The sequence below is a fragment of the Populus trichocarpa genome, chromosome 7 (assembly GCF_000002775.5).
Source record: "Populus trichocarpa isolate Nisqually-1 chromosome 7, P.trichocarpa_v4.1, whole genome shotgun sequence".
Taxonomy (NCBI): Eukaryota; Viridiplantae; Streptophyta; class Magnoliopsida; order Malpighiales; family Salicaceae; genus Populus; species Populus trichocarpa.
The window spans coordinates 8945991-8970781 of NC_037291.2; the positions used below are offsets into that span (position 1 = coordinate 8945991).

A 24791-nucleotide genomic window follows, 5' to 3' on the forward strand; every position below is an offset into this window, starting at 1 on the left:
AGCACAACCATCACAACTCAACCTTGATCCTCACAGCAACAACCAACACTTGTCTAGCAACAAACAAATTTTCCTCTCTCTCCTTCACCAATGCTAAGAAACATAACGTCAAGAACTTTTATGGGCATTGTTTTGAAGAATCAGAGGATATTATATTGGTCTAAGAACACCATATTTGGTTGGATGCTAGTGCATGCTCGTTTCAAATTTTATGTAACACCCTGTAATTTAGTACATTCACAAAAGGACTTTGAGCCTTAACTTTAAAAAAATGGGTATTTTTTTTTTCATCCACCGAACTTATCTGAGACTTGCCGAAATTTCCACTGAAATTTTGGCAGAGTTTCCTTTATACCTGGAGTCCCAAGTTATCGACAATCATCCTGTACAGTTATACTCATTTCTCAATCATATCATAATCATGTAGAACCTCAACAACACATCATTCATGGTACATGCCTCACATTTCGCAAGCTCATTTCTTTCCCATTTCGCATGCTCATTTCTTTCCCATTAAACACACATAATTCATAATAATTACACACATAATTCATAATAATTGGAAGTAAACAAACTAAGATTACAAATACAGAATAGTACATGTTTATGTCCCGACACTTAATGTAAAAGGAGTACTATTACATATTAAGTCATTTAGTTCCTTAAAGACAAAATACATTAATGTTCATCTTCTTATTCAATCATACAAAAGGAGACTAGAGGACCTAAAACGCTACTCCTGGCGTGAATCTGAAGGACCTGCAATTTTATAATGTATATAATAAATATAGCATAAAAGGAAAATCACACAATACATGCACCGGTAATTAAACATATATTCAACGATATGCAATTATAGTTCCTTAAAATTCTCACTTGTCCTTCCATTATTACATCTCTATTCATCTTTCCTAGAATCATTTAACATTTTCATTTTATATCTCGTTTCACCTCACAAGCGCATTTAATTCGTTATAATATCTACCACGTGATTTCTCTCTCTCTTACTCTATCTCTTTATATCAATTTCAATCCCAACATCTATTATACCCATTATGGCTTTTCCATATAAATCATCAAACTCGTCATGATTTCGGTCCAATTTTAGTTTATAAATATATTCAACTTACATATTTCTTGTGCTCATTTCGACACATTCCAATGTTTCTTTAGATTTTCAATAAAATCTCTCATTGTTATGGAACCTACCATCATTTTCACAATATTCACATCCGACCCATCTTCAAATAATATGAATATCATACATACATCATTCTATTTAATTCATCAACCTAATCTCATTTGACCACTATAATTAAGGCCAAATTTCATTATCTATCACTATTATTGGCATTTTATTACACTATTATAATTATCACCAAATTCTTATCATGCCAGCAACAACACAAATCCTTAATACAACATATTTACATTATTAGTCATAATTTCTTTGACATCCTCCATGTGCGCAGTACATGATTCTCAAATTATATCAATTACAATTCAGCAATTAATTCAAAATACATCATATATGTATATATAGCATTGCATTCCTCAAGTGTATAACATCTACCATGGTTAATGGACTTCTATTCTCACATCTCAAGCTATACGATATTTGCCTCCATGCTTCACAAGAATTTAGATCTTCATCAGTTTTTTTTTTTATTTATTTATTTCTTCAATAATCCATAACATAAACACAAATTACCATTTTTTTTATTTAATAGTTAGGTGTCATCCAACATTCCATTTATAATCTGACAAGTCAGTCATCCCGGCAATATTAACATCACACAAGTAAGTTTAACTCAAGTTGCATATTCCGGTCATTAGAAAACAAAATTGATGCCACTAGCCCATCACCGGGTAACTAGTTCCTCTGCCCATCTTATTCCATAATTTCCAATCAATATCCGCCTCTTCAAGGCCGAATGAATAATCCTATCAAGATGTCAATCCCCATTTCATTAATATTTTTAATTATTCCATATCGGAAATATCATTATAATACCTCTCCCCTAAAACTTGGAAGGGAATGCTGACATTAATAAATTTTCATTAGTGTTATTAGTCTCCCATATCTGGATCGGCTAATCAAGTTTATTGTAAATGTCAAAATTAATACCACTGATTGATGTCATCGACTATTTCTAACCTGAAATAGCCAATCAGATTTTTCTTTCCATAATATCTTGGAATATTTCCGGAAATGTTGATGTCAAGATTCTTGACATCATTAGCTTTCACTTCAGGAATAGCTAGTCAAGTTTCATGTGATTGCCGATATCGACAGCACCGGTCAATATCATTAACTATTCTCACCCGAATAGTTAATCAAGTTCAGTATCCCTCGTTTTCAGGGATGATTATGCCGATGGATTATTATGCCGATGTTAGTAAACCTTACTAACATCATTAGCCTCCACATTCGGGACCGGCTAATCAAGTTTTGTGTGATTGCCGATATCGACAACACCGGTCGATATCATTAACTATTCTCACCCAAATAGTTAATCAAATTCAGTATCCCTCATTTTTCAGGGATGATTATGCCGATGAATTATTATGCCGATGTTAGTAAACCTTACTAACATCATTAGCCTCCGCATTCGGGACCGGCTAATCAAGTTCGAGGAACGATCATCAACGAAGTCTGTTAGTGTAATTCATATTCTTAACCCAATCAAGTACTCAAATCCATTTTTAATTTCTCGTTTATTTCACTTTATCCTTTCTCTTTGTGGTTTCACCCATAGACGCAAAGACCAAGAATTTAATAAGTTAGTAAATTAGCGCTACGTAAAAAGTATAGGTATAGAACACCTACCACCTGCAGAAGCTCAACTCGCTCTTCCTTGTTGTTGTTGTGTCCCTCCTGCAATCCCTCCTTAAACTCCTACTATACGAGCTCTTGAGAAGTCGAGTGAATGCTTCTCCTACATTTTTAATAGAACATCTTGAATCAATAATTGAATCTTCTCGATTTATTCATAATATTCATAAATTCACAAAATCAAATACTTCCGTAAACAATTTCCATGGATGTTCAAAGACATGAATTCTCGTCACCAATTTTCTAAAGTCCCAAGACATTTAATCTATCACGAAACAATGTAATTTAACTTAAATTTCATCAATGACTACACATGCCAAATTTTTCCAAAGCACACTCAAAATGATTCCTTATATAATAATTCAACTTACAACATCCCTTACCATGATTTCCCATTCCAACACAACCAAAGTATTAATCAATCACTATTCTTTATAGAATTTAACTATACCATCACTTATCAACACATCAAACATGACTCAAACACAACCATCATCATTAAACCCATTGCCATTATCCTTAGTCCGAAAACATACTTTTTATGCTAAACCTCAGATTCTCATTCAATATTTCTCAAACCAAACTTAAAACATCATTCTTTAAATGTAGAATTCAATAAATCCAAACGGTGTAATTATACATCATCATCATTAGAATCACATATCCAAAATTAACATACATCCAACGGTTAAATCTCCCGATATCAGAACAATACCGGACTGACCTGAAAATTGGAGACCTACTGTTCGGGACGTACAATTTCTGGTAGACGTGTTTGTTTCCGATCTTAACCGTTCAGAATTTATATAACATCGATATGAACAACATATCCAAAATCCAGATCAATCCAACGGTGAAACAATGATATAACGTCCGACGAACAAGGCTGTCTTGAAGGGTGATTTTCCAGAAATGTTCCTCCAGTGACAACCCTCAAACAAAGTTTGCTATTTACAATCCCTCTGGTCAGAATGTAGGTGACATTGAGTATAATAACATATCCAAACATCAATCTAATCCAACGGTGGAAAGTCAAAATATGGCTGCCGAAGTTCCTGCCCTATTGCAATCCCAAAACTCATAATTTCAAATCAATTTATTCCTTCTATTTTTCAGCAAATCAAGTCATTATCATGCAATTAATCTCGAAATTCACAAGAACAATTACTCCCCCAAAATATTTACATGAACCCTAGAATTTTAAACTTGGAGGTTTTCTTCTCCTCATGCAAGAACAAGAGAGAAAAACGAAATTATTAAAGGGTATGTTGCTTACCTTTGCTACTTTAACTTATTTAAATGAATTCTTGCAAAAATTTACAAAAATCATGTCCTCGTCTTCCAATTTCCAGCTTCTTCCCTTTGTTTCTCTCAAGCTCTATAGCTCTCTAAGTTGTCACTTAATTTGTTTTCTTGGATATAATCCTCCTAAGAACACTCATTTTTTATTTAGCTTGAAGAAATGAAGAGAAAATGAAGTAATTATACATCATCATCATTAGAATCACATATCCAAAATTAACATACATCCAACGGTTAAATCTCCCGATATCAGAACAATACCGGACTGACCTGAAAATTGGAGACCTACTGTTCGGGACGTACAATTTCTGGTAGACGTGTTTGTTTCCGATCTTAACCGTTCAGAATTTATATAACATCGGTATGAACAACATATCCAAAATCCAGATCAATCCAACGGTGAAACAATGATATAACGTCCGACGAACAAGGCTGTCTTGAAGGGTGATTTTCCAGAAATGTTCCTCCAGTGACAACCCTCAAACAAAGTCTGCTATTTACAATCCCTCCGGTCAGAATGTAGGTGACATTGAGTATAATAACATATCCAAACATCAATCTAATCCAACGGTGGAAAGTCAAAATATGGCTGCCGAAGTTCCTGCCCTATTGCAATCCCAAAACTCATAATTTCAAATCAATTTATTCCTTTTATTTTTCAGCAAATCAAGTCATTATCATGCAATTAATCTCGAAATTCACAAGAACAATTACTCCCCCAAAATATTTACATGAACCCTAGAATTTTAAACTTGGAGGTTTTCTTCTCCTCATGCAAGAACAAGAGAGAAAAACGAAATTATTAAAGGGTATGTTGCTTACCTTTGCTACTTTAACTTATTTAAATGAATTCTTGCAAAAATTTACAAAAATCATGTCCTCGTCTTCCAATTTCCAGCTTCTTCCCTTTGTTTCTCTCAAGCTCTATAGCTCTCTAAGTTGTCACTTAATTTGTTTTCTTGGATATAATCCTCCTAAGAACACTCATTTTTTATTTAGCTTGAAGAAATGAAGAGAAAATGAAGAAAATGGGACAAAACAAATGGTCTCCCTCCTGTTTTTCCATTTGCAGAGGACGTGCTCTGTTTTTAAAGAGAGGAGAGGAGAGTATTTGTTTTGATAAAATTACAACAATGCCCTTATTAATGCCCCTTGTGTCATCTTCTTTAATTTACCTGATTTTCAGTACTCTCGTAAAGCCTTTCCAAACTCCGATTGACATGAAATTTGAACCTAATATAAAACAATATGTCTGGAGATTCCTTATAAAATTTCAGCCCGATCCAACGGTCGGATTGAGATATATCATCGATACTGTAAAACTAGACAATTAGTGTATTTTACGCTAAAATCTGAATTTCATGCATTAATTCATTTACTTAGATCCTCATGACATTTCCCCTTAATTTATACTCAATAAATTCAATATTACCACATTTATCACTAATTTATCAAAATAAGTTTTTTTTTACCGGGGTTTACTTATCTTCTGGTTTTTCTTTCTTATTCTTTTATCCATTGAAACTCGTCACTGGTTTCGCCAACGTTACAAGTTTTAAACTAAAAAATCATGACTCTCTTTTTTACTTCAAAAATACCTTTAAATTTGTTTATGAAGATCATTCTCTCTCTCACATGACACATTTATTGTCATTCCTACTATTTATTCATTTCTTTCATATCGAATATCCATTACTCATCGAAACCTCATTACTCCGAACCTATGTGTTTTTTTTTATTATTATTATTATTATTTATTTTTATTTACGAGGGTTTACATTTTAAATCCTCGAATTCAACGTAGTGTATCAATTTCATATAAATGAAGCAATTTGTTTTTGTTGAAAAAGGAAGAGGGTCGACTGGAGCTGGTGTTTTTGTGGTAGTGAGGATTACATGGTGATTATGGAGGAGATGAGAGAGAGAGAGGGGGGGTAGATAAGAGGGAAATTGTTGGTGACGCTACTTCAATAAAGGCAAAAAAATGAATAATTATTGTTGGTGGCTAAGGTTTTATGTTTGGAAGACAGAGGAATAGTTTTTTTTTTCATTAGTTTCTTTTGGGTTTTTTTTTGGCACGTAACTTAAGAGAAATTTTTTTATTTTAACGCAGCATAAACTCTTTAGCCATTAATTAAAATATAATAATAATCTTATAAATATTTTTTTAAAAAAATGTATGCATTTCAGTGAGGATGTAAAGTGGTACACAACTTATAAACTAAAGGATGTAAATTATATTTTTTGAAAGAATAAAGGCAAAATAAAAATATAACTAAACTACTGAATGTAAAATGTAATTTACCTTTTTTATTTTATTTTTTTAGAATGAAGGTAAAATTCAATATTTTTTTTGTGTTTGTATTAACTATTATCTATTTTGTTATATATATAAACTATTTTTTTTATTAAAAGGGAAATCCTCAAACCTCTCAAACATGCTGGGGTAAAAACATTATTTCCCTAAACTCCAGAACGATAAATAAAAAAGAGATATAAACAATGCAGAAACCATCCATCCTGTTTCCATTCTTAAACCGAATCTGTTTAGAAAAAATATAGTTTTTAACTATAGTTGTGGCTTTTAAAAAGCTATAAATTATAAATTTAGAAAATAACACATAGAAAGAGCTATAATATTAACTTTTAAAGTATCATCAAACACTTAAAAACCACATTTAAAAACCATTGCCATAACTAAGTTAGCGATTCACGGATAGGTTGTATTTGGAAATATGATTGAAACAATGTTTGTTAAAATAAAGGTTTTTTTGTTTAAAATTATTTTTTTTATGTTTTTGAATTGTTTTGATGTGCTGATGTTAAAAATAATTTTTAAAAATAAAAAAATATATATTATTTTAATATATTTCAAATAAAAAACACTTTAAAAAACAACTAATATACTTTTAAATATCTTATTTTAGTATGCCACCAACCAAACACAAATAAATAAAATGCTCCATCCTACCATCTTTGCTAACCCACACGCACCACAGCGTCATTCATCTACCACTGTCGTTTGAGCATCACATAGGTAACAAGTGGTTCTTATAGGACGACATGTCGTGAGTTCTTTATAAACAACAGGGTTCTAACTTCTAAGGGCCCCCAAAACCTCCCTCCTCCTTCCCTGCTCGACTTTACCATCTCGTGCACTTCAGATCCCTCCTCTTCTCTCTCTCGGTGTGTGTGTGTGTGTGTGTGTATTTCTTGGCTTTGTATTGGTTTTTGACTAGCTTCATTTTGGTGTCTTGTTCAGGTTTGCAAACCCCACAAAGACTTTGGGTGGCAAAAATAATTGGTGATAAACCCACGTACTCTCTCTCTCTCTGTCTCTTCCTTTCACTTTGATTCTTTATAAAGAAATAAATGCCCTCTTAAAGACTCTCTATTTCCTTGTTGTTCTCTTGATATTAGAAATTCTTGTTGAAAATTCTGTTTTGAAGCTTTGATGAGCTCAAATCAAACACATCATATAACATTTTATCTTTTACCCTTAATTCTCTTAGCTTCAGTAATCACTGTCCAATTTTTTAGCGTGTTAATGTGTTTCTTGAAGGTTTTTCCCTAATTTATAAGACCCTGTTTCGGTTTTATTGAGATATTGTGAGTTGACATGGAAGCAAAACCCAGTTCTTTAGTTATCAAAGTTGGCTCCCTTTTGGTAAATTCTCAAAGATTGATTTTTTCAAGCAAAAACCCACTATGTAGTTCTTGTATATTGTCTGGTACCTTCAAGTCTGTGACATGTTCGACAATAAGCCAAACCCAATCTGAAACTGTATCAGGGGGTGGTGCAGAGCAACCAGCTAACTCGGTTGAAGTTCTGAGGAGATATGGTTGTAGCGATGATGACATAGAGAAGATGTTCCTGCGACGCCCTTCTTTGCGCAATGCTGATCTTTCCCAGCTTCAATTCAAGCTAAATTTACTTTGGGGGTTGGGTATCACATCGAATGACCTTGTTAAGATCATTAATTGTCGCCCACGATTGCTTAGTGTTCGCATAAATCATTTTTTTGATGAGCGTCTGGAGTATTTTATGACCTTGTTTGGATCAAGGGAAACGCTACTCAAGGCCATTATTAGAAATCCTTCTCTCTTGACATATGACTTTCATAATAGGATTAAACCTGTCATCACACTATATGAAGGACTGGGTATTAGTAGAGAGGATTTGGTTCCCTTGCTATTGTCACGGCCTACTATGATTCCGCGAACTTCATTTAATGATGAGAAGATGGAATACATACGCAAAAGCGGGGTTTCCAAGGATTCCAATATGTTTAAGCATGTGGTTAGCATCATTGGTGTCTCAAGGAGTCAGACCATCTGTGAGAAGGCAGCAAATATAGAGAAGTTTGGGATGTCGAATGAAGAAGTTTGGCATCTTATCGGTCGTAGCCCCTATCTCTTGACACTGTCTGTTGATAAGGTTCAAAGGAATATGACGTTTGTAGTGGGCACAATGAAGCTTCCTGCAAATGTGATCCTTGAGCACCCATTTTTGCTTTACAATAATCTGGAGGCTGTGTTGAAGCCGCGGTGGCTTCTTGCTGGGAAGATAGAGGAGATGGGTCTTTGCCCGAAAATTAAAGGATCATTGATGTTGAGGGCACTTAGGATGGCAGAACAGCGATTCTTGAAGGCATTTGTTTCATGTCACCCTGATGTTGTTGCTAAAGAATTGATGGAGTTCTATACAACGGCAAAATGTGTCAAGCGGCTGGCCGTGTCATCGAAGAAGGCAGTGTTTAAAGGATTTCCTTTCTGAGTTTTGTTGCATGCCAGGTGCTCATCATATTCCAGCTTTAATCCATCTGATAGTATGATTGAATTGCTGTGCACTTGGTGGGGACTCTGAAATACGAGTCATTGATTACGCAAATGTATGATCTTCTATGATGAGGTAGTCCACTTGATGTTCATTGATTAGGAGATTGAGGATATTCAAGTTCAACTTATTGAATTTTATTTAATTATATTATTGGATGTGAATTTATGTTTTATTTTTTTATTATCTAGTGAGTTTTATGGTCAAATTTGATTTTAATTATGATTTTACTATTTATTTGTATTTTTTTTATATTGTAGAGAAATTATATGAATTGATAAAAATGTTATATACTTTTGGTTTTACAACCTTTATTTTATCTCTTCTTAGCTTAATTCTTTTTTATATTCAACCCCCTTTTTTTTTTTTTTTGTTAATTTTAAGCTTTTTTTATTTTTTTATTTAGCTTATCTTAAATATTTATTTGTTCTGGTTTGGTTTTGGTATTATAGCAAATGTTTTTTTAGTTCTCGTAATTAAACGATGAGTCTTAAAAAAGTTTATTTTAGCCTTTTTGTTTACAATTAATTTTTTTAAAAAAAAAAATGTTTGCTTGATCAAACTAGTCTTTAAATCTATTTTACCCTAAACCCTGATCATTATTTATCCTTTTTACCTACAATCACCATAGTAAAATCAATCATTAATCTAAACATGTAATAACTACTTAAACAAAAACTAAAAAAAAAGGATAGATTAAAGGAAGAGTTGAACTAATAAATCATGGGGAACAAAACTGTAATGAACAAAGTTTGTTCAATAGAATTAATGAATGGAAGGTTATAAAATAAAAAATTATATATTAGATTGTATATAAATTTGGTAGGATTAGTTAGCTCCTATAAATTAGGAGTCATTTCTAATTAGGATATATGATTTGATTTGGTTTTTGATTCCATACCTTGTATTCTCCTTTAATTATGAACCTTGTATAAATTATTTTTTTTTTCAAGTTAATATATTGATTTCTTTGTCTTTATGGTATCAGAATAAAGATTTGATCACTAACTTTAAAAAAAAAAAACTCTAGAATTATTTTTCATCCCTTTGTCGCTCTTGTTCACCATATCTGAAACAAAACATGTTGATGCTCAATCCTTCAATAACAAGCCAGAGTCAATCTAGATCACCACCATCCATTTTAAAAGCAAAAACTTCTTGTGTTGATCTCAATCTATGCACTTGTATATTCGAGGGTGAGGAAAAATAGTTTATCTGACTAATAACATGAAGGCATCAAAAAAGGAGAACCTAGCATATCCTACCTAGGATGCTGGAAACTCCATGGTTATGATGTGGCTTGTGAACTCCATAGATGAAGACATCGACTCCAATTATGTTTTATTCAACGACAAAGGAACTTTTGGATAATGTAAACTAGATGTATTATGATTTGGGTAATCAATCCCAAGTTTACAACTTGACTTTGAAACTTGGTAAATCCATCAAGGAAAAAACAATATCACCAAATACTTCAACACACTGAAACTGTTGTGGAGAGACCTTGATATGTTCAATGATTATGAATGAAAATCTACAAAGGATTGCAACCATTACAAGAAAATAGAAATCTTTTGGATTTACAAATTTCTTGTTGGACTCAATGTTGAGTTTGATGAGGTAAAAAAGATCATAATAGGCATAAAACCCTACCTTTAATTGACAAGGTATTTTTAAAGTTAGAAGAGAGGAGAGTCACGGAGGGGGGGTCATGCTTGGAAAATAAGAAACTATAGATCATATAGAGAACTCTGTATTGCCTGTTGTTGATGCAAATACGAGTAGGATTATTGCAAATCAGTGCAGGTGAATAACAAATCATCGCTTGTGGTGTGACCTACTAGAAACTTCATGGAAAACCACTTACTTTAAAAAATAACACACTTGGTGACAAACCAAACCTAGCCATATGGTTCCTACAACAAATGGAGTTGAGAAGAATCATTTTAGTAAAAAGCAAATGGACTAGATTATAAGGCTTCTAAATTCCAATTCATCATCTGATATTCCTTATGTTTCCTTTGTTCAAATAGGTAGTCATCATCATGCCCTATTTTGTTGTTCAGATTCTGCTTCTTGGATCATTAATTCAAGTGTATCTGATCATATAACTAATCATTCCTATCTATTTACAAATTATTTTTCTTTCAAGTGTCATTTTTCTTCAAAGCATTCATTTTTTCCATAAACTGATAACTTTCAATTTGAATCACCTAGAGCTTCCTGAATATTTATTGGAATAAACAAAGATGATGGTGCAAATGGGTGTTTACGATTAAATACAAAGATGATGGGAGCATAAAAAAGTACAAAGCAAGGTTTGTGGTAAAAGACTTCATACAAACATACGACATTAACTAACATGATACATTTGCTCTAATAGCCAAAATAAACTCAATTCGGGTGTTATTATTTTTAATAGTGAATTTTAACTAGCTTTTATATTAGTGGACATTAAAAATGATTTTCTAAATTGAGATTTGGAAGAGAAAGTCTTTATAAACATGCCACGTGGGTTTGAAGAGGGGATTGATAAATATAAAGCCCATAGATTAAAAAAAAAAAAAAGTCTTTTATGGCTTTAAACAATCTTTTATAGCATAGTTTCAACGTTTTGGAAAAGGCCATAAGACATCATTGTTATTGTCAAAGTCAAGTAAATCATACTATGTTTTATAAACATTCAGAAGAAGGTAAAATTGATATCTTAATTGTTTATGTGGATGACATAATCTTGACAGGCGATGACAATGTCGAGCTAGAGAGACTTAAGAAGAAACTTGATAATGATTTTGAGATCAATGATTTAGGTGCTTTAAAATATTTTATTGGAATGTAATTTTCTAGATCTAAGAAAGGTATATTTGTCACTCAATATAAATATGTACTTGATTTATTTGGAGAAACAAGGTTGTTGGGATGCAAAGTAGCTAAAACATCAATTTAAGCCAACTTGAAGCTCCGACCCACCAAAACTAAAAAAAATGGTGAATCAAGAGCAATACCAAAAACTCGTGGGTAAATTAATTTATTTGACCCATACATGCTCAAATATAACCTTTGTAGTAAGTATGATATCATACATTCACCAGGCACAAAACACTTTGATGTTGTTAATAAAATCTTTAAGTACTATTTGAAAGGGACTTCTGGAAGAGGTTTGTTGTTTAAGAAACATGGATATTTATAAATTGAACCCTACACCGATATAGATTAGGCTGAAAGTATAACTAATAAAAGATCAAGTTCTTGTTATTGTACGTATGTTGAAGGGGGTTTAGTTACTTGGTGAAGCAAAAAAATAAAATGTTATGTGAAAGCTGAATTTAGAGAAATCGCACATGAGATTTGTGAAGTTAAGTGGATTAAAAGGTTTTTAGAAGACTTGAAGTTTATTAACTCATCGCTCATTAAGGTATACTGTGACAATAAAGCAACCATCTTAATTTCTTGTAATCCAGTTCTTCAAGATAGAATATAACATGTGGAAATTGATAAGTATTTTATCAAATAAAAGATTGATAGTAAATGATTTGCATGCTATATGTTCCAACCATTGAGCAAGTTGTTGATATACTTACAAAAGAACTTCATAAGAAACAATTTGACTTCTTGATTAGTAAACTGGCAATGAAAGATATCATCAACCCAGGTTAATAGGAAGTGTTGTCAAATAAAATAAAAAACTATATTAGATCATATATAAATTTGGTAATATTAGTCAACTCCTATAAATCAAGAGTCACTCCTAATTAGGATATACGATTTGATTTGATTCTTGATTTTATGCCTTGTATTCACCTTAAAATAGGAACCTTGTATAAACTATTTTGATTCAATTAGGATATACTCTTTGTCTTCATGGAAGCTATGATGTTTGGAGTTATAAAAATTTTAATTCTTATTTTTCTGATAATCTTATCATTGTGGTCCACGGTATCCTTGGAATTAACATAGATTGAAAGTTTAGAGCATATTAGTTTGTTAAAACTTTATCTGACAAGTGTTAGGTTCTGCTTTATCCTTTCTTTATTTATTAAGGTAACCATTGTTTTGGCCTTTCTTTATTACTATTCTACCAAATTCCTTTGTTTTTACTTTTATTTATAATTCTAATTTCTCTGCTATATTGATTTTTAAAAAAGAGTCAAAATGAGAAAAAATAGTAAAAGAAAAAAAGAAAAAAGTAACGTGACAGTAGAAAAAATAAAGAAAAAAGAAAGTGACACTAGCAAAAAGAGATCGACCGATACAACACTATACTACCTACATTAACAATAGCTTGTGTGATCCAAGTGTTCTATCACCATCGTTAAATAATCTAGTCGGTAAATCACTCAATCTTTTGATTTGTTGAATTTTACTTTTTTTGTTTTACACTTATCATTCAAGGCTGTCATTGATATTTCTTTTATGCCTAAAAAAATAAGAATATCCCACCTCATATTTATATCTATTATTTTTCTTATCAACCTTTTTCATCATTAATATCGAGCATCTAGTCTTCTTTGTTAATCTTGAGTCTTTCTTAGACTTATGGGAAGTTTTGACATTGTGTTTTGTTAATCATTTATTCTTAAAAGGTCTTGCATTGCATGCTTATAATTTTCATAGTGTATTGTGATTTTGATTAATCTCCACGTTAAAAAGGGGAAAAAATTAGAATTAGCTTTATTTTTTTGTATTATGATTTCACTTGTAAGAATCACTTGTGATCTCAATTTCATCTCTAAGTTAGTGTTGCATGCATTTGTGTTATAATCATCTGGTGTCCAACCTTGATTCTATAATTACCATAGACCTTAGTAGTACTCTTAAGGCCATTTAAGGGGAACTACAACTTATTCATACCCAATTGACCAACATGTCTAAAAGAATTGAATCCCAAAGAGTTCATAAATAAGGCATCCAAAGATGAGTAAAAATTACAGCAATAACCGTTGCAAGCAAGTTCATTAAGGAAAACACCAATTTAACTATCATTTAGGTTAGTCTAGTCATGATAATCCTGATAAGCGAGTCATGAGATATAATGAAATAAAGGCCTTGACTTTTGATGAACGTCATGACTTTTGGATTTTAAGTAGGTAGATTTGTGACATGAATCACTTCTTTAATTGATATAAAAAGAGTTGGATTTTTTAAAATAAAACTCATTGATATTGCCCAACTTCATTGAAAAACTATTGAGGACTATCTACAGATGAGAGGTAAGCCTCCAATCACTTATTGGAGTGAAGTTAAACAAAAATTATAGGAGAAGTACCTACCTCATTCTTATAAAACTAAACTTTTAGACCAATGGAATAATCTCAAGCAAGAGCACAAATCTATTAATGAGTATATAGTATAATTAAACAATTACAAAATAAGATATGCCATTAAAGAAGATGAAGCCATGCCTTTGAGTAGGTTTTGTAGGGGTTTAAATGATGATCTTAGAAAAGAAGTTGTGTTTAAGGTGTTTCCACTCTTGACCAAACTTATACTTTAGTGTAAGAATACAAGTTGGTTACTAGGAGTTATTGGATGAAACATCAGAAACTCTATAGTACTTAAGGTCCCCTGTAGTACCCATGTCAGGTCTCAATTTAGAAATAATAATTTGTTGTTAGGTGTTCCACCCCATAGATCCAATCCTAGTAGTGCCTAACTTTACAAGAAAAATAAGGGTCAACGAGTCATCAATAAAATGTTTAGGATAAGTTCAAAGGTTCAGTGTGTTAAATGTCAATGTTTCGATCATATCTTTGTCAATTATACCTTAAACCTTTAGTCATCTAAGAATATAAGGATATTGGTAGAAATAAATATTGTAGTAATCAAGTGTATGAGCCTAATCATGAGGATTTTAATGACCTATCTAAAGATGATATGCACGTTAGGGGAAAAGAAGATATATAGTGCCATTCAAAATGGCACTGTTTTGGTTTTTTTTTTTTTTTTAACTGTAGATGAAACAGCGTCGTTTTGCCCAAAACACGTCGTTTAATTTAAAAGGAAATGGCGTCAAGGCTTTGTCAATTTCAAAATCTGTCCTCAATTTGTGATTTGTTCAATCAAGTCCTCAATTGCAATTTTGATTTTTTTAAAATCAATTCAATTGCATCCCTGTCAAATTCAATCGCAGGACCTGAATTTGGCCGCCTTTTTCACTTTAGTCCTTGGTTTTGAATTTGTGAAATTTGACCCTCAATTGATCCATAAATTTTTAATTTCTTCAATTTGGCCCCTGATTCGGACAAATTGTAGCCCCTCTATTTACACGTCTTTCCAGTTTGGTCCTTGGTTTTAAATTTCTTCAATTAAGTCCCTCATTGGCCGTCAAACTTCAATATTTATGCAATTAAGCCCCTGATTTGACCAAATCAACTCTAAAAAATTATAATTTGACCCCAAAACTTTAATTCCTTCCAATTAAAGCCTAAATTGACTTAAAAATCAATTTTTCTTGCAATCAAACCCTTCATAAATTCAATTAAACCTTCAATAAAATTCAATTGAGTCCATAAACATCTGATTTTGGACTTTTATCCTCAAATTGAATTTTCTTTTTCAACAGAGCTCTCATCAGTCAAATATATACTGTCAAATTTCAATCTTTGTATTTTTTAGCCTCCTCAACCAATTTCAGGGCGCTCCGGCACCCTATTTTCACTGATATATATATATTTTTTATTTCTTCCGACTATATTGTTTTTATTTTTTTGTGTACGGGAACCCAAAAATGGGTTACAACAATATGATTCATGCATGTATATGATCTTTATTGATGGATGGTAGCCCAACTATTGTTTATTTATTGGGAGAATGGGCACATCTAAGCCCAAGTTATTGAATTTTATTTAGTTTTATTATTGTAATTTCATCCTCTTACATTCTGTTCAGAAGTTTTTTTTGTTAAAACTTGATCTCTTTTTTCATGCTCTCGTGTATGTAAATTGTTTGAGAAAATTTTGATGTTTAATTAATTATTTTTTTTTAAGAAGTTTAATTTAAGGTTATAGTTAAAAATTGAAATAACAAGGACTAAATAAGAAAATAGAGCCCATTGTTAAAAAAAAAAAAAGATGCAGAAAAATTCATATTGGTCGCTTAAGTTTCCAATTATTCATACTTAGTTCCTTTTGTTTTAAGCTTTTATGTTAAGGTTCAAAACTTTATTTTTATTAAATTTCAATCCATAGATGTTGAGGAAGGAGAAGAAAGTAGCCAAAAAAAAAAGAGAAGAAATAAAGTATTTGGTTGACCACTAAAAAATATCAATCTTTATGTTAATGCGTTTTTTTTTTTTTAAAAGGGAGTGCAATCTAGGTGGTTTTTCCCTTCAACCAAGCAAAAAAAAAAAAGTAGACCAGGATCAATAAATTTTGTTTTAAATTAATTTGATTTTTGTTTGTTTTTCAAGTGATTATAGGATGTTTTTGGGTTGAAAATGATTTTATTGAATTTTCTAATATGTTTTTAGAGTTTTTGGGTGAAAACAAGATGAAATTTGACTTTTAAAGTTAAAAATGCCAGGACTTTGATTTTCCAACCATCAGAAGTAGCCAATATTTAAATTAGTAGACAACACGTCATCTATCCAAGCATTCTACGTGTCATCTAGTTAATTAAAAAAATAAATAAATGACACATCGTTTACCCAAATTTAAAAAAACCCTAGCATGCATGCCTATTTTTTTATTGCACTAAGTGTACATGCTTGAATTTCCAAGCCTAAGCTACTCCTAGCCTCTCTTTTTTTAAATCCTAGCATACTTGGGCTTTATTTTTTAGACCATGCATTTTATCTTTTATTTATTAATTTAATATTTTCTTTTAATAAAACCATTACAATGATATTTGAAAAATCATCTAACATTACAATGCTTTTCAAATAAAAATTAGCATCTTTTATTGTAGTATTAACAATTATTTTATGAGTAGTTATATATGAACCAATTATTTATATTTTTTAAAAAACAATTCTTATTAATATTCAATGAAAATAAAATATCTATTTTTTTATTTTTTATTCTAGTCTTTCTATATCACTTTTTTTAAATTAATTATATTTTATTTCTCATATTGTCGCAGAAAAATTATAAAGGCATGGTTTTGTTTTTTATTGAAGTTTGCTTTTCATATTATGGTGGAAATCATTCTTATAAATATAATAAAAAAGACATATTTTTTTCAAAATAAGAAAGAAAAATATTAATAAGGAAAGGGAGTTTTGATTTAAAAAATACATTTTCTCCTTTAATTTAAATTATTAATATTTTTAAAAATATTTATTTTAATTGTCTTAAGTTTTTGTTAAAAAAAACCATGTTGCTTATAAAAAAGACATGTTTTTGTCTGAAAAAAAAAAAAAGAACACATGAATGAGAAACATAAATTTTGACTTCGCAAACTTTTTTTTTTCCTTAAGAATTTAAATCAATCAATTTCTTATGTATATTAATTTTAATTACCATAAAGTTATATGAAAAATATGTTAAAAGATATTAAGTTTTTATTGAAATTGTGAGTATATATTTTCTAATTGTTTAAGAACAATAGTTGGAAAAGAAATTATAGTTGGGTTAGTATATCCTACATGGACTTCTCAAGTTCAAATATCAAGACCAACATTCAATAAAACTTATTCTTATAATTATATCAAATTGATGTGAAAAAAACGTTGTCATCTAAAAATAACTTTTTAGGATGCTTAGGCTACATTTGACCTTTATATATTCATAAATTAAATAGTTCTCTTTTTTTTTTATCTAATTCTTAAAAGTGTAAATGTTAAGTAAATGATTTGTTTTAAGAATAAACAAATAATTAAGAAAAAAACAAGTAAAATTTGATTATGAGAGAAACATGTCTCTATAATCAATTAAAAAGGATATTTATGTATGTATGCAAGTACAAAAAAATCAAATAGATTCTCGATCGACTTGCAAAGAGGTTTGAAAATAAAAACCATTAAAAAGAGATAAAAAAAAAAAAAGTTTACATTCTTACTATTTTCTAAATTTAACTTTCAATTAATATCCTCTCTCTCAATTTTAAAATTATTTAGTTTCTTTTTTTATATATAATGATTCATTGTTTAGATTGTTTCTATAATTCGTAATAACTTAAAGAAATTATTATAATTTATCTTCAATTTTTTTTATATTAAACTTTAAATAGATAAGTTGTATTTTCATGATGAATTTATATAAACAAAAATTATATGTGAATAGAGATCAAAACTAACCTAAATTAAAAGGACAGATAAGATAAAATATTTATATATGTATCTTATCTTTTGCTTTTAACAAGAAAGATCAAAATTTTACTTTAGTCTTTAATTAACATTAACAATTCATTTTATAATTTATAAAAATATTTTTCCCAGTTAGTCACTCATTTAAAGATAAAAGTTGATAAAACTTATTTTTAAAAAATATTTTATTGTTGATGATTACTTCTTAACTAATCATGATATTATAAATAATAATCAATGCTCGCTATCCACTAATCTACAAATAATGACCCTTAACCTACTAACTTGGAAGCTACATTCAAAATAAACTAGGTCATTGTTTACATTTAATTACTTTCTTTACTAATCTCTTACATTCTTTGCTGCCTTAAGTACCAGATAATCTCTTTTAGGTATAGTTTTTAGACCCAACTCGGTTCCTGGCTCGAGTTCTGGATTTTGACCAGGTCACCGGATCACCAGGGTCAATTTGTTTTTTTTTAAATCAAAACGATGTCGTTTTAGTAAAAAAAAAATCAACGGGTTGCAACTGGGTTTTTGACCGGGTCGCCGGGTCAACTGAGTCACACCGGGCTTTTTCTTCCCCTGTTTTTTCTTCAATCTGGCCCGGTTCCAGTCCCGGGTCAGCCGGGTCCCGGGTCGACCCGCCGGGCCGGGCCGGGTTTTAAAAGTATGCTTTTAGGTCTATTTTTCTAGGTTAACCCCATTGTTTTATAAAGTTTAGCCAATCCAGCCATAACACCTAGCAAGTCCAACAATTACTTTGTTTTCGCGTGCCCTATCTTAAATATAATTCTCATATGATGAAATGACAAAGAGATTGAGAAAACATAATAATAATAATAATAAAATAACACATAGATTTAATTGGTTCAACCAATTTGCCTAGTTCATGTACGAAGACGATATCAAAATTATATTATTATAATGAAGAAATAAGACAACGAAAAAAGCATTCTTAAATCTTAGAAGCCCAATTACGCCAAAATAATATTTCTACATTGACGACTGCCACAACAGCATATATTTATATGCAAGTGTGTTGCTTAAGCCGGCTATAAGTCCAAAACCTAGGAGATTCTCATTGCTTTACAAATGGTTGGAAATTAATCAATTCATCTATGGTATGTTACCATAAAATAAAGTTACCATATTAATTCACATCGTCCAATCAAAAGCCACGAAATCTTATTAGGTTTTTTCTACTATAATTATAATTGAATTGAGTTATAGTATTCAATTTGAATTAAATGAATAATTAAACTGAATTTACAAACTTAAAAAGACAGAATTCAATTAATTGTGTTTCGTATATTATCTTCATTTTATTACCTTAAAGGTCTCCCAAGAAAATAGATGGGTAGATGGTTATTTTAGATAAGCTAGTTTTAATATTAAATTCTCCTCTTGAGCGTAATAAATAAAAAGAGTTGATCTCTAGTTTACTTTTATACAATTTTTAAAGGTTACATTCTATTTAGAATTCAATTATTGACACTCAAAATAATTTCAACACATGAGATTTTATTAAAATATTTTAATTAAATTCACATAATCTTTATATTGGTTTAAATTTTATCAATGCCTTGTTTGTTTCCAGGAAAACACTTTCCTGAAAACCATTTTCCTCACTTTTCTATGTTTGGTAAACATACAGAAAGTTAGTCAAGGAAAATGAATTCCGGTCAAAGAAAAAATTAAACCTTTATAGCAGGAAAGTGTTTTCCTTTTCTTATCCTAAGGAAAACACTTTCTTTTCTATACAAAAAAACATAACACGATACAGAATACAAATCCCTGTCTCTCTCTCTCTCTCTCTCTCTCAAATCTCTTTACTAGGAACAATTGAAGCATATTCCTCTTATTTCAGGTAACTCTTTTTTCCTCAAATGTCTCTCTATTATTTGCCTTATATTTTCATCTTCTTTGTTTAGATTTGTAGTTATAATAATGGCATAAATCTTGTGATCTTGTTTCATTTGCTGTGTTTTTTTCACAGAAACCGTGAAAAAAACACGGCAAACCCATGCTCTGTTTTTTCCACGGAAACCAAACAAAACATCAAAACCATTTTCAAACACAGCAAACCCATTTTGTTTGGTTTCTGTGAAAAAAACACAGAAACCCACGCTCTATTTTTTTCATTCCAGTTGATCTCCCCACTCGTTTTTCATGATTTTTTCCGAACCATTTTCAATTTCACAGTTGATCTCCTCACTCCCCTTACATGATGTTCCGATAAACTTCCTCTCTAGCATGTCCCCATTTGCTTTACCCAACAACAGAGTTCTGCTTTACCCTTTCTTACCCTGTCTTTGGACTTATATTTTGAGCCTCGTGACCTTCTCTTCCCATCATCAATTCACGCATTCATTCACATGAAGGACTAAACAAACCTGAATATACCGATTATATATCCTTTGCACTGCCTAAAGAAATCCCCTTTCGTTGAGGAGTGAACGAGTGACAACAGGAGAGGGATAGTTTGTTTAAATCGGAAAGATCTGCTTTCAATTCCACTTCATCTCTTCATCTTCCTCTCCTTTTCTTCAATTGCTTCTCTTCCAGTAGAACTCGACCCACCCGATGATGTCTCCTCGCATCACCTTCTCTCCATCCTCTCCCATCCTAAGTGGAAAAACACTCTTATTTCCAGAAGCTAATCTCAAATCTTCCCCTTCCTAAATCTGCTACATTTGGCTTTCCTTCTCCTTCTCTTCTGCTTTCCTATAAATTTTGAGATTATGTGGTGTTGGCGAGAAAATCTACATTTTCATGATTAAAGTTTGGGTCTCTGTAGATGATGTGTGTGATGTGCGTTTTCTGTTTCGGTATTTTGAGGCAAATAAATAGAGATGATAGCGATGTTAAGTGTTAGAAAAATTGAAATGGTTTGGTAGAAAAATCATAAAGGGTCTGAACATATAATTTTACAATAAAATTATATGTTCAGACCGTGAAACATGAGATTTGAGAATTTATAAAATAATATACTTTAAGACCTTGTTTGTTTAGGGAATCAGATATCATTGCTATAACTATTATACATTGTCAGCTTCTTTGAGCATAATTTCTTGTATTGATTATGTAAGTATTTCATATGTTTTTTTAATGCTTATTTCCCCAAAATTTTAGGTTTTATTATCAGAAAACTTCACTTTCTTGTTATGGATAGTAAGATTATTCATGTAGCATATATGAGAGCAGTTGTAACTGTGATAGCTACAGGGGTAGCTATTATTGAACAAGAAAGAAATAGAATTTATATACCAAGAGAACCACGTATAAATGCAATTGCTCAACGAGAATTCTATATTTATAGCATTTTGAATCGATGTGATAAACATTGCATTGAACAAATTCGTATGAAACCAGTTGTCTTATTAATTTGTGTGATGTTCTCACAAGTCGTGACCTTTTACGATCAACTCAAAATATATTTATTAGGGAGAAAGTAATGTGTTCTTATAAATTGTAGGCCAAAACCAAAGATTTTGTTTTATTAGTGGTATATACTATAGGTCTGTTGAAACTATCCATCGTTACTTTAGAATTATTTTAAAAGCAGTTCTTAAGTTATACAAAAACCTTATTAAAGATCCAGGGGATACAGTTCCCGCAGAGATAATGAATAATCAAAGATTATATCTTTATTTTAAGGTATGAGAACAATACCAATATTTTTATACATTAATTAATTACATCTAGAAGAAAAGGTTATAAATTATTTTTTCATGTTTATATAGGATTGTGTGGGAGCAATTGATGGTACCCATGTTCCTGCAAATGTTCCTGTTGAGATTCAAGAAAAGTTTTGAGGTCGAAAAGAAGGAACAACACAAAATATTTTAGCAGCTATAACTTTTGATTTGAAGTTTATATATGTTTTAGCTGGTTGGGAATGAAGTGCACACGATTCACGGGTTTTAGGTGATGCATTATCAAGACCTAATGGTCTAAAAATTCCAGAATGTATATAATAAAGTATTTATTATATGCAATAAACATATAAAATGTCTAATTAGATAAAGATAGTAATAATTTTTTTTAATTTTTAGGGAAATATTATATTAGTGATGCTGGTTATGATATTCAAAAAGGAATCATTTCTCCTTTTCGTAGAGTTCGATATCACTTGAATGAGTTTACAGAACATTCACCAGAAAATAAAAAGGAGCTATTTAATTTTCGATACTCTTCATTGAGAACCGCTATTGAGCGAGGGTTTGATATTTTGAAGAGTCATTTTAGATCAATTGATGGAAAATGTTTTTGGTCTTATGAAACACAAGTAGATGTTGTGCTTGCATGTTGTATTATTCATAATCACATAATGGAAATTGATCCTTATGACTTTTTTATGGAAGAAATATGTTCGAAAAGTGAATCAATTAGACGAACAATCAACTTAAGTCAATGGGAGAAGAGGAAAGAGAATAGGGAGTGGATAACAAAAAGAGAAATGATTGCATCAACTATGTGGAATGATTATAACACTCAAAGAAACTAGTAATTGAGTGTTAATTATATGTGTTTGTTTTTATTATATCTTGCTTAAGTTTGTATTATCTTTGTTATGTATTTGGATTGTTTGTTGGCTTTATTATAATTTCTTATGTATTTTATGTATTCTCTTTTAAATATTAATTGTAGTTTTTATATTAAATTTATTAAATCTAAATATTGTATGATTTTATTTTGTATAGATTTGTAAATTTTTTTTGTAGAAATAAGTACCACACATAATGAAAAATATAAGGGCAAGCACTTCACATGGTCTAAGCTTATGTCTCACATGTTACTTGAGATATTAGCTGATGAGGCACTTAAAGGAAATAAACCTTCTTCCACCTTTAAAGCATAAAATTTTGTTAAGGTGGCTACAGAAATTAGTCAGAAGTTCAACGTGCAATGCGAGCCTAAACATGTGGACAATCATCTCAAAACTGTGAAAAAAGAATGGGGAACAATAACCAAACTTAAAAATAAAAGTGGCTTTGGTTGGGATGATTGTTTGAAGATGATTACAGTTTCGAAAGATGTATATGATGAAGAAGTGAAGGTATGATAAATATTATACTCTTTGTAATTTTTATATTTACTTTTGTTTCCAAAATGTTATACAAGGAACTTAAAAATTGCATATTCTAAACTTTATGAACAGGCACATCCCAATCATGATAAGTATCTCAACAGAAAACTTGATATGTACGAGGCAATGATAATTGTTGTTGGAAAAGACATGGCAACCGGAAATTATGCCAAATCATATGTTGATGTCAACTTGGAAGAGAACACTGAAGAGCAATCAATTTCAATTGAAAATGAAGGGGAATATGAAGAAACTTCAAAAGGAAAAGAGACATCTTCCTCTAGTGCATAAAAGAGACAACATAGAAAGAGAAATCACATGTATGAAGATGATGGTGTTGAAAAGTTGTTTAAAAAGATTGGAGATGTAGCATTTGCAATTCAAAGCCTCAGCAAAAATCAACTTGATGTTAATGAGCTATATACAGAAGTGATGAAAATTGAAGGCTTTGATGAGATCACTCTTGGGGATGCATTTGATCACTTGGTCCAAAATGAAATGTTGGCAAAAGCATTTATGGCAAAAAATGCTAATTTGAGGAAAATTTGGGTTCAGAATTTTGTGAACCAACACTACTATACGCCTAATTGCTAAGATGATTTTACTATGATAAGAAAGTTTATGTTTGTTATTTGACAAGTATGTTTACTTGTTTAATTCGGTCTAGCAGTTTATGTTTGTTATTTGACAAGTATATTTACTTGTTTAATTGAGTCTAGTATGTTTATGTTTGTTAATTTGTATGACATCAAAACTTAATATTTATGCATGACTATATTTGATGTAAGATATTTATATTTATTTCTTAATGCTTATTTGATATATATTAAAGGGATATTAAAGGGATAATTGCCCATACCCATAAAAAAAAAAAAAAACAATCTTTATCCAAAAAACCCATCAAAATATTTTTGTATTTATTTATCTTTTAAAAAAATCTTTATACCAAAACAACCCAAATATCTAACTCTTACTTAATACCATGAATTAATTTGGCTTTCTTCATATGAGAAAAAAAACATATTTTAAGTTTTTAAAATTAAAAAATAATATTAATAGGTTTTACTTAAGAAATATTTCACAAGGTTATATATTTATAATATTATATAACATATATAGTTATATTTTATAAAATAAGTTATATATGAATATAGGATATAATAAAAAAAAATCATCATTACACTTTGTAGATTTTATTCTTTTATTATAAGTAATTAAATATTTATATTTTATATATATTAGATAAACTTGAAAAAAAATATTAATCTATTAAGAAATTATTTTTCAGTTTATTTTTCATAATATAACCAAACACTGGAAAGTATTTTCTAGTTTATTTTTCATAACACTATCAAATATCGAAAAATAATTCACTTTTCAAGAAAATTATTTTTTTAAAAAAACTACTTTTCAACAAATAAACGTTGATACATAATAGTTAAATCAATTTTGTTGATCATCTTTGTGCTAGAATGCGACA

At 30.4% G+C, this 24791-nt stretch overlaps 1 protein-coding gene and 1 long non-coding RNA gene across 10 annotated transcripts; one reads left to right on the plus strand and one right to left on the minus strand.

The window, feature by feature from the left end:
* Positions 1 to 618: 618 nt before the first annotated feature.
* Positions 619 to 5257, minus strand: LOC112328194 (uncharacterized). 8 transcript variants are annotated; one of them, XR_008059670.1, is made up of 4 exons: positions 4961 to 5257; positions 4409 to 4739; positions 2831 to 2939; positions 619 to 759 (listed from the first exon to the last, which is right to left on the minus strand). It is a non-coding gene; the product is annotated as an uncharacterized LOC112328194 (long non-coding RNA). The 8 variants fall into 8 exon arrangements; XR_008059671.1 differs by lacking the exon at positions 4409 to 4739 and adding an exon at positions 3561 to 3896 and having other exon boundaries at positions 4961 to 5255; XR_008059668.1 differs by having other exon boundaries at positions 4409 to 4744; positions 4961 to 5255.
* A 1962-nt stretch (positions 5258 to 7219) lies between these two features.
* LOC7462555 (uncharacterized) lies at positions 7220 to 9150 on the plus strand. 2 transcript variants are annotated; one of them, XM_002310635.4, is made up of 3 exons: positions 7226 to 7324; positions 7401 to 7455; positions 7930 to 9150. In XM_002310635.4, exon 3 carries the CDS (start codon positions 8007 to 8009, stop codon positions 8913 to 8915), a length of 909 nt encoding a protein of 302 aa, XP_002310671.2. In that variant the 5' UTR covers positions 7226 to 7324; positions 7401 to 7455; positions 7930 to 8006; the 3' UTR covers positions 8916 to 9150. The 2 variants fall into 2 exon arrangements, with proteins under 2 accessions (XP_024460856.1, XP_002310671.2); XM_024605088.2 differs by having other exon boundaries at positions 7220 to 7324; positions 7401 to 9150.
* Positions 9151 to 24791: the final 15641 nt, after the last annotated feature.

Coding starts and splice junctions, on each gene's coding strand:
- LOC7462555 (XM_024605088.2), top strand. CDS start 7,758: ATGGAAGCAAAACCCAGTTCTTTAGTTATCAAAGTTGGCTCCCTTTTG.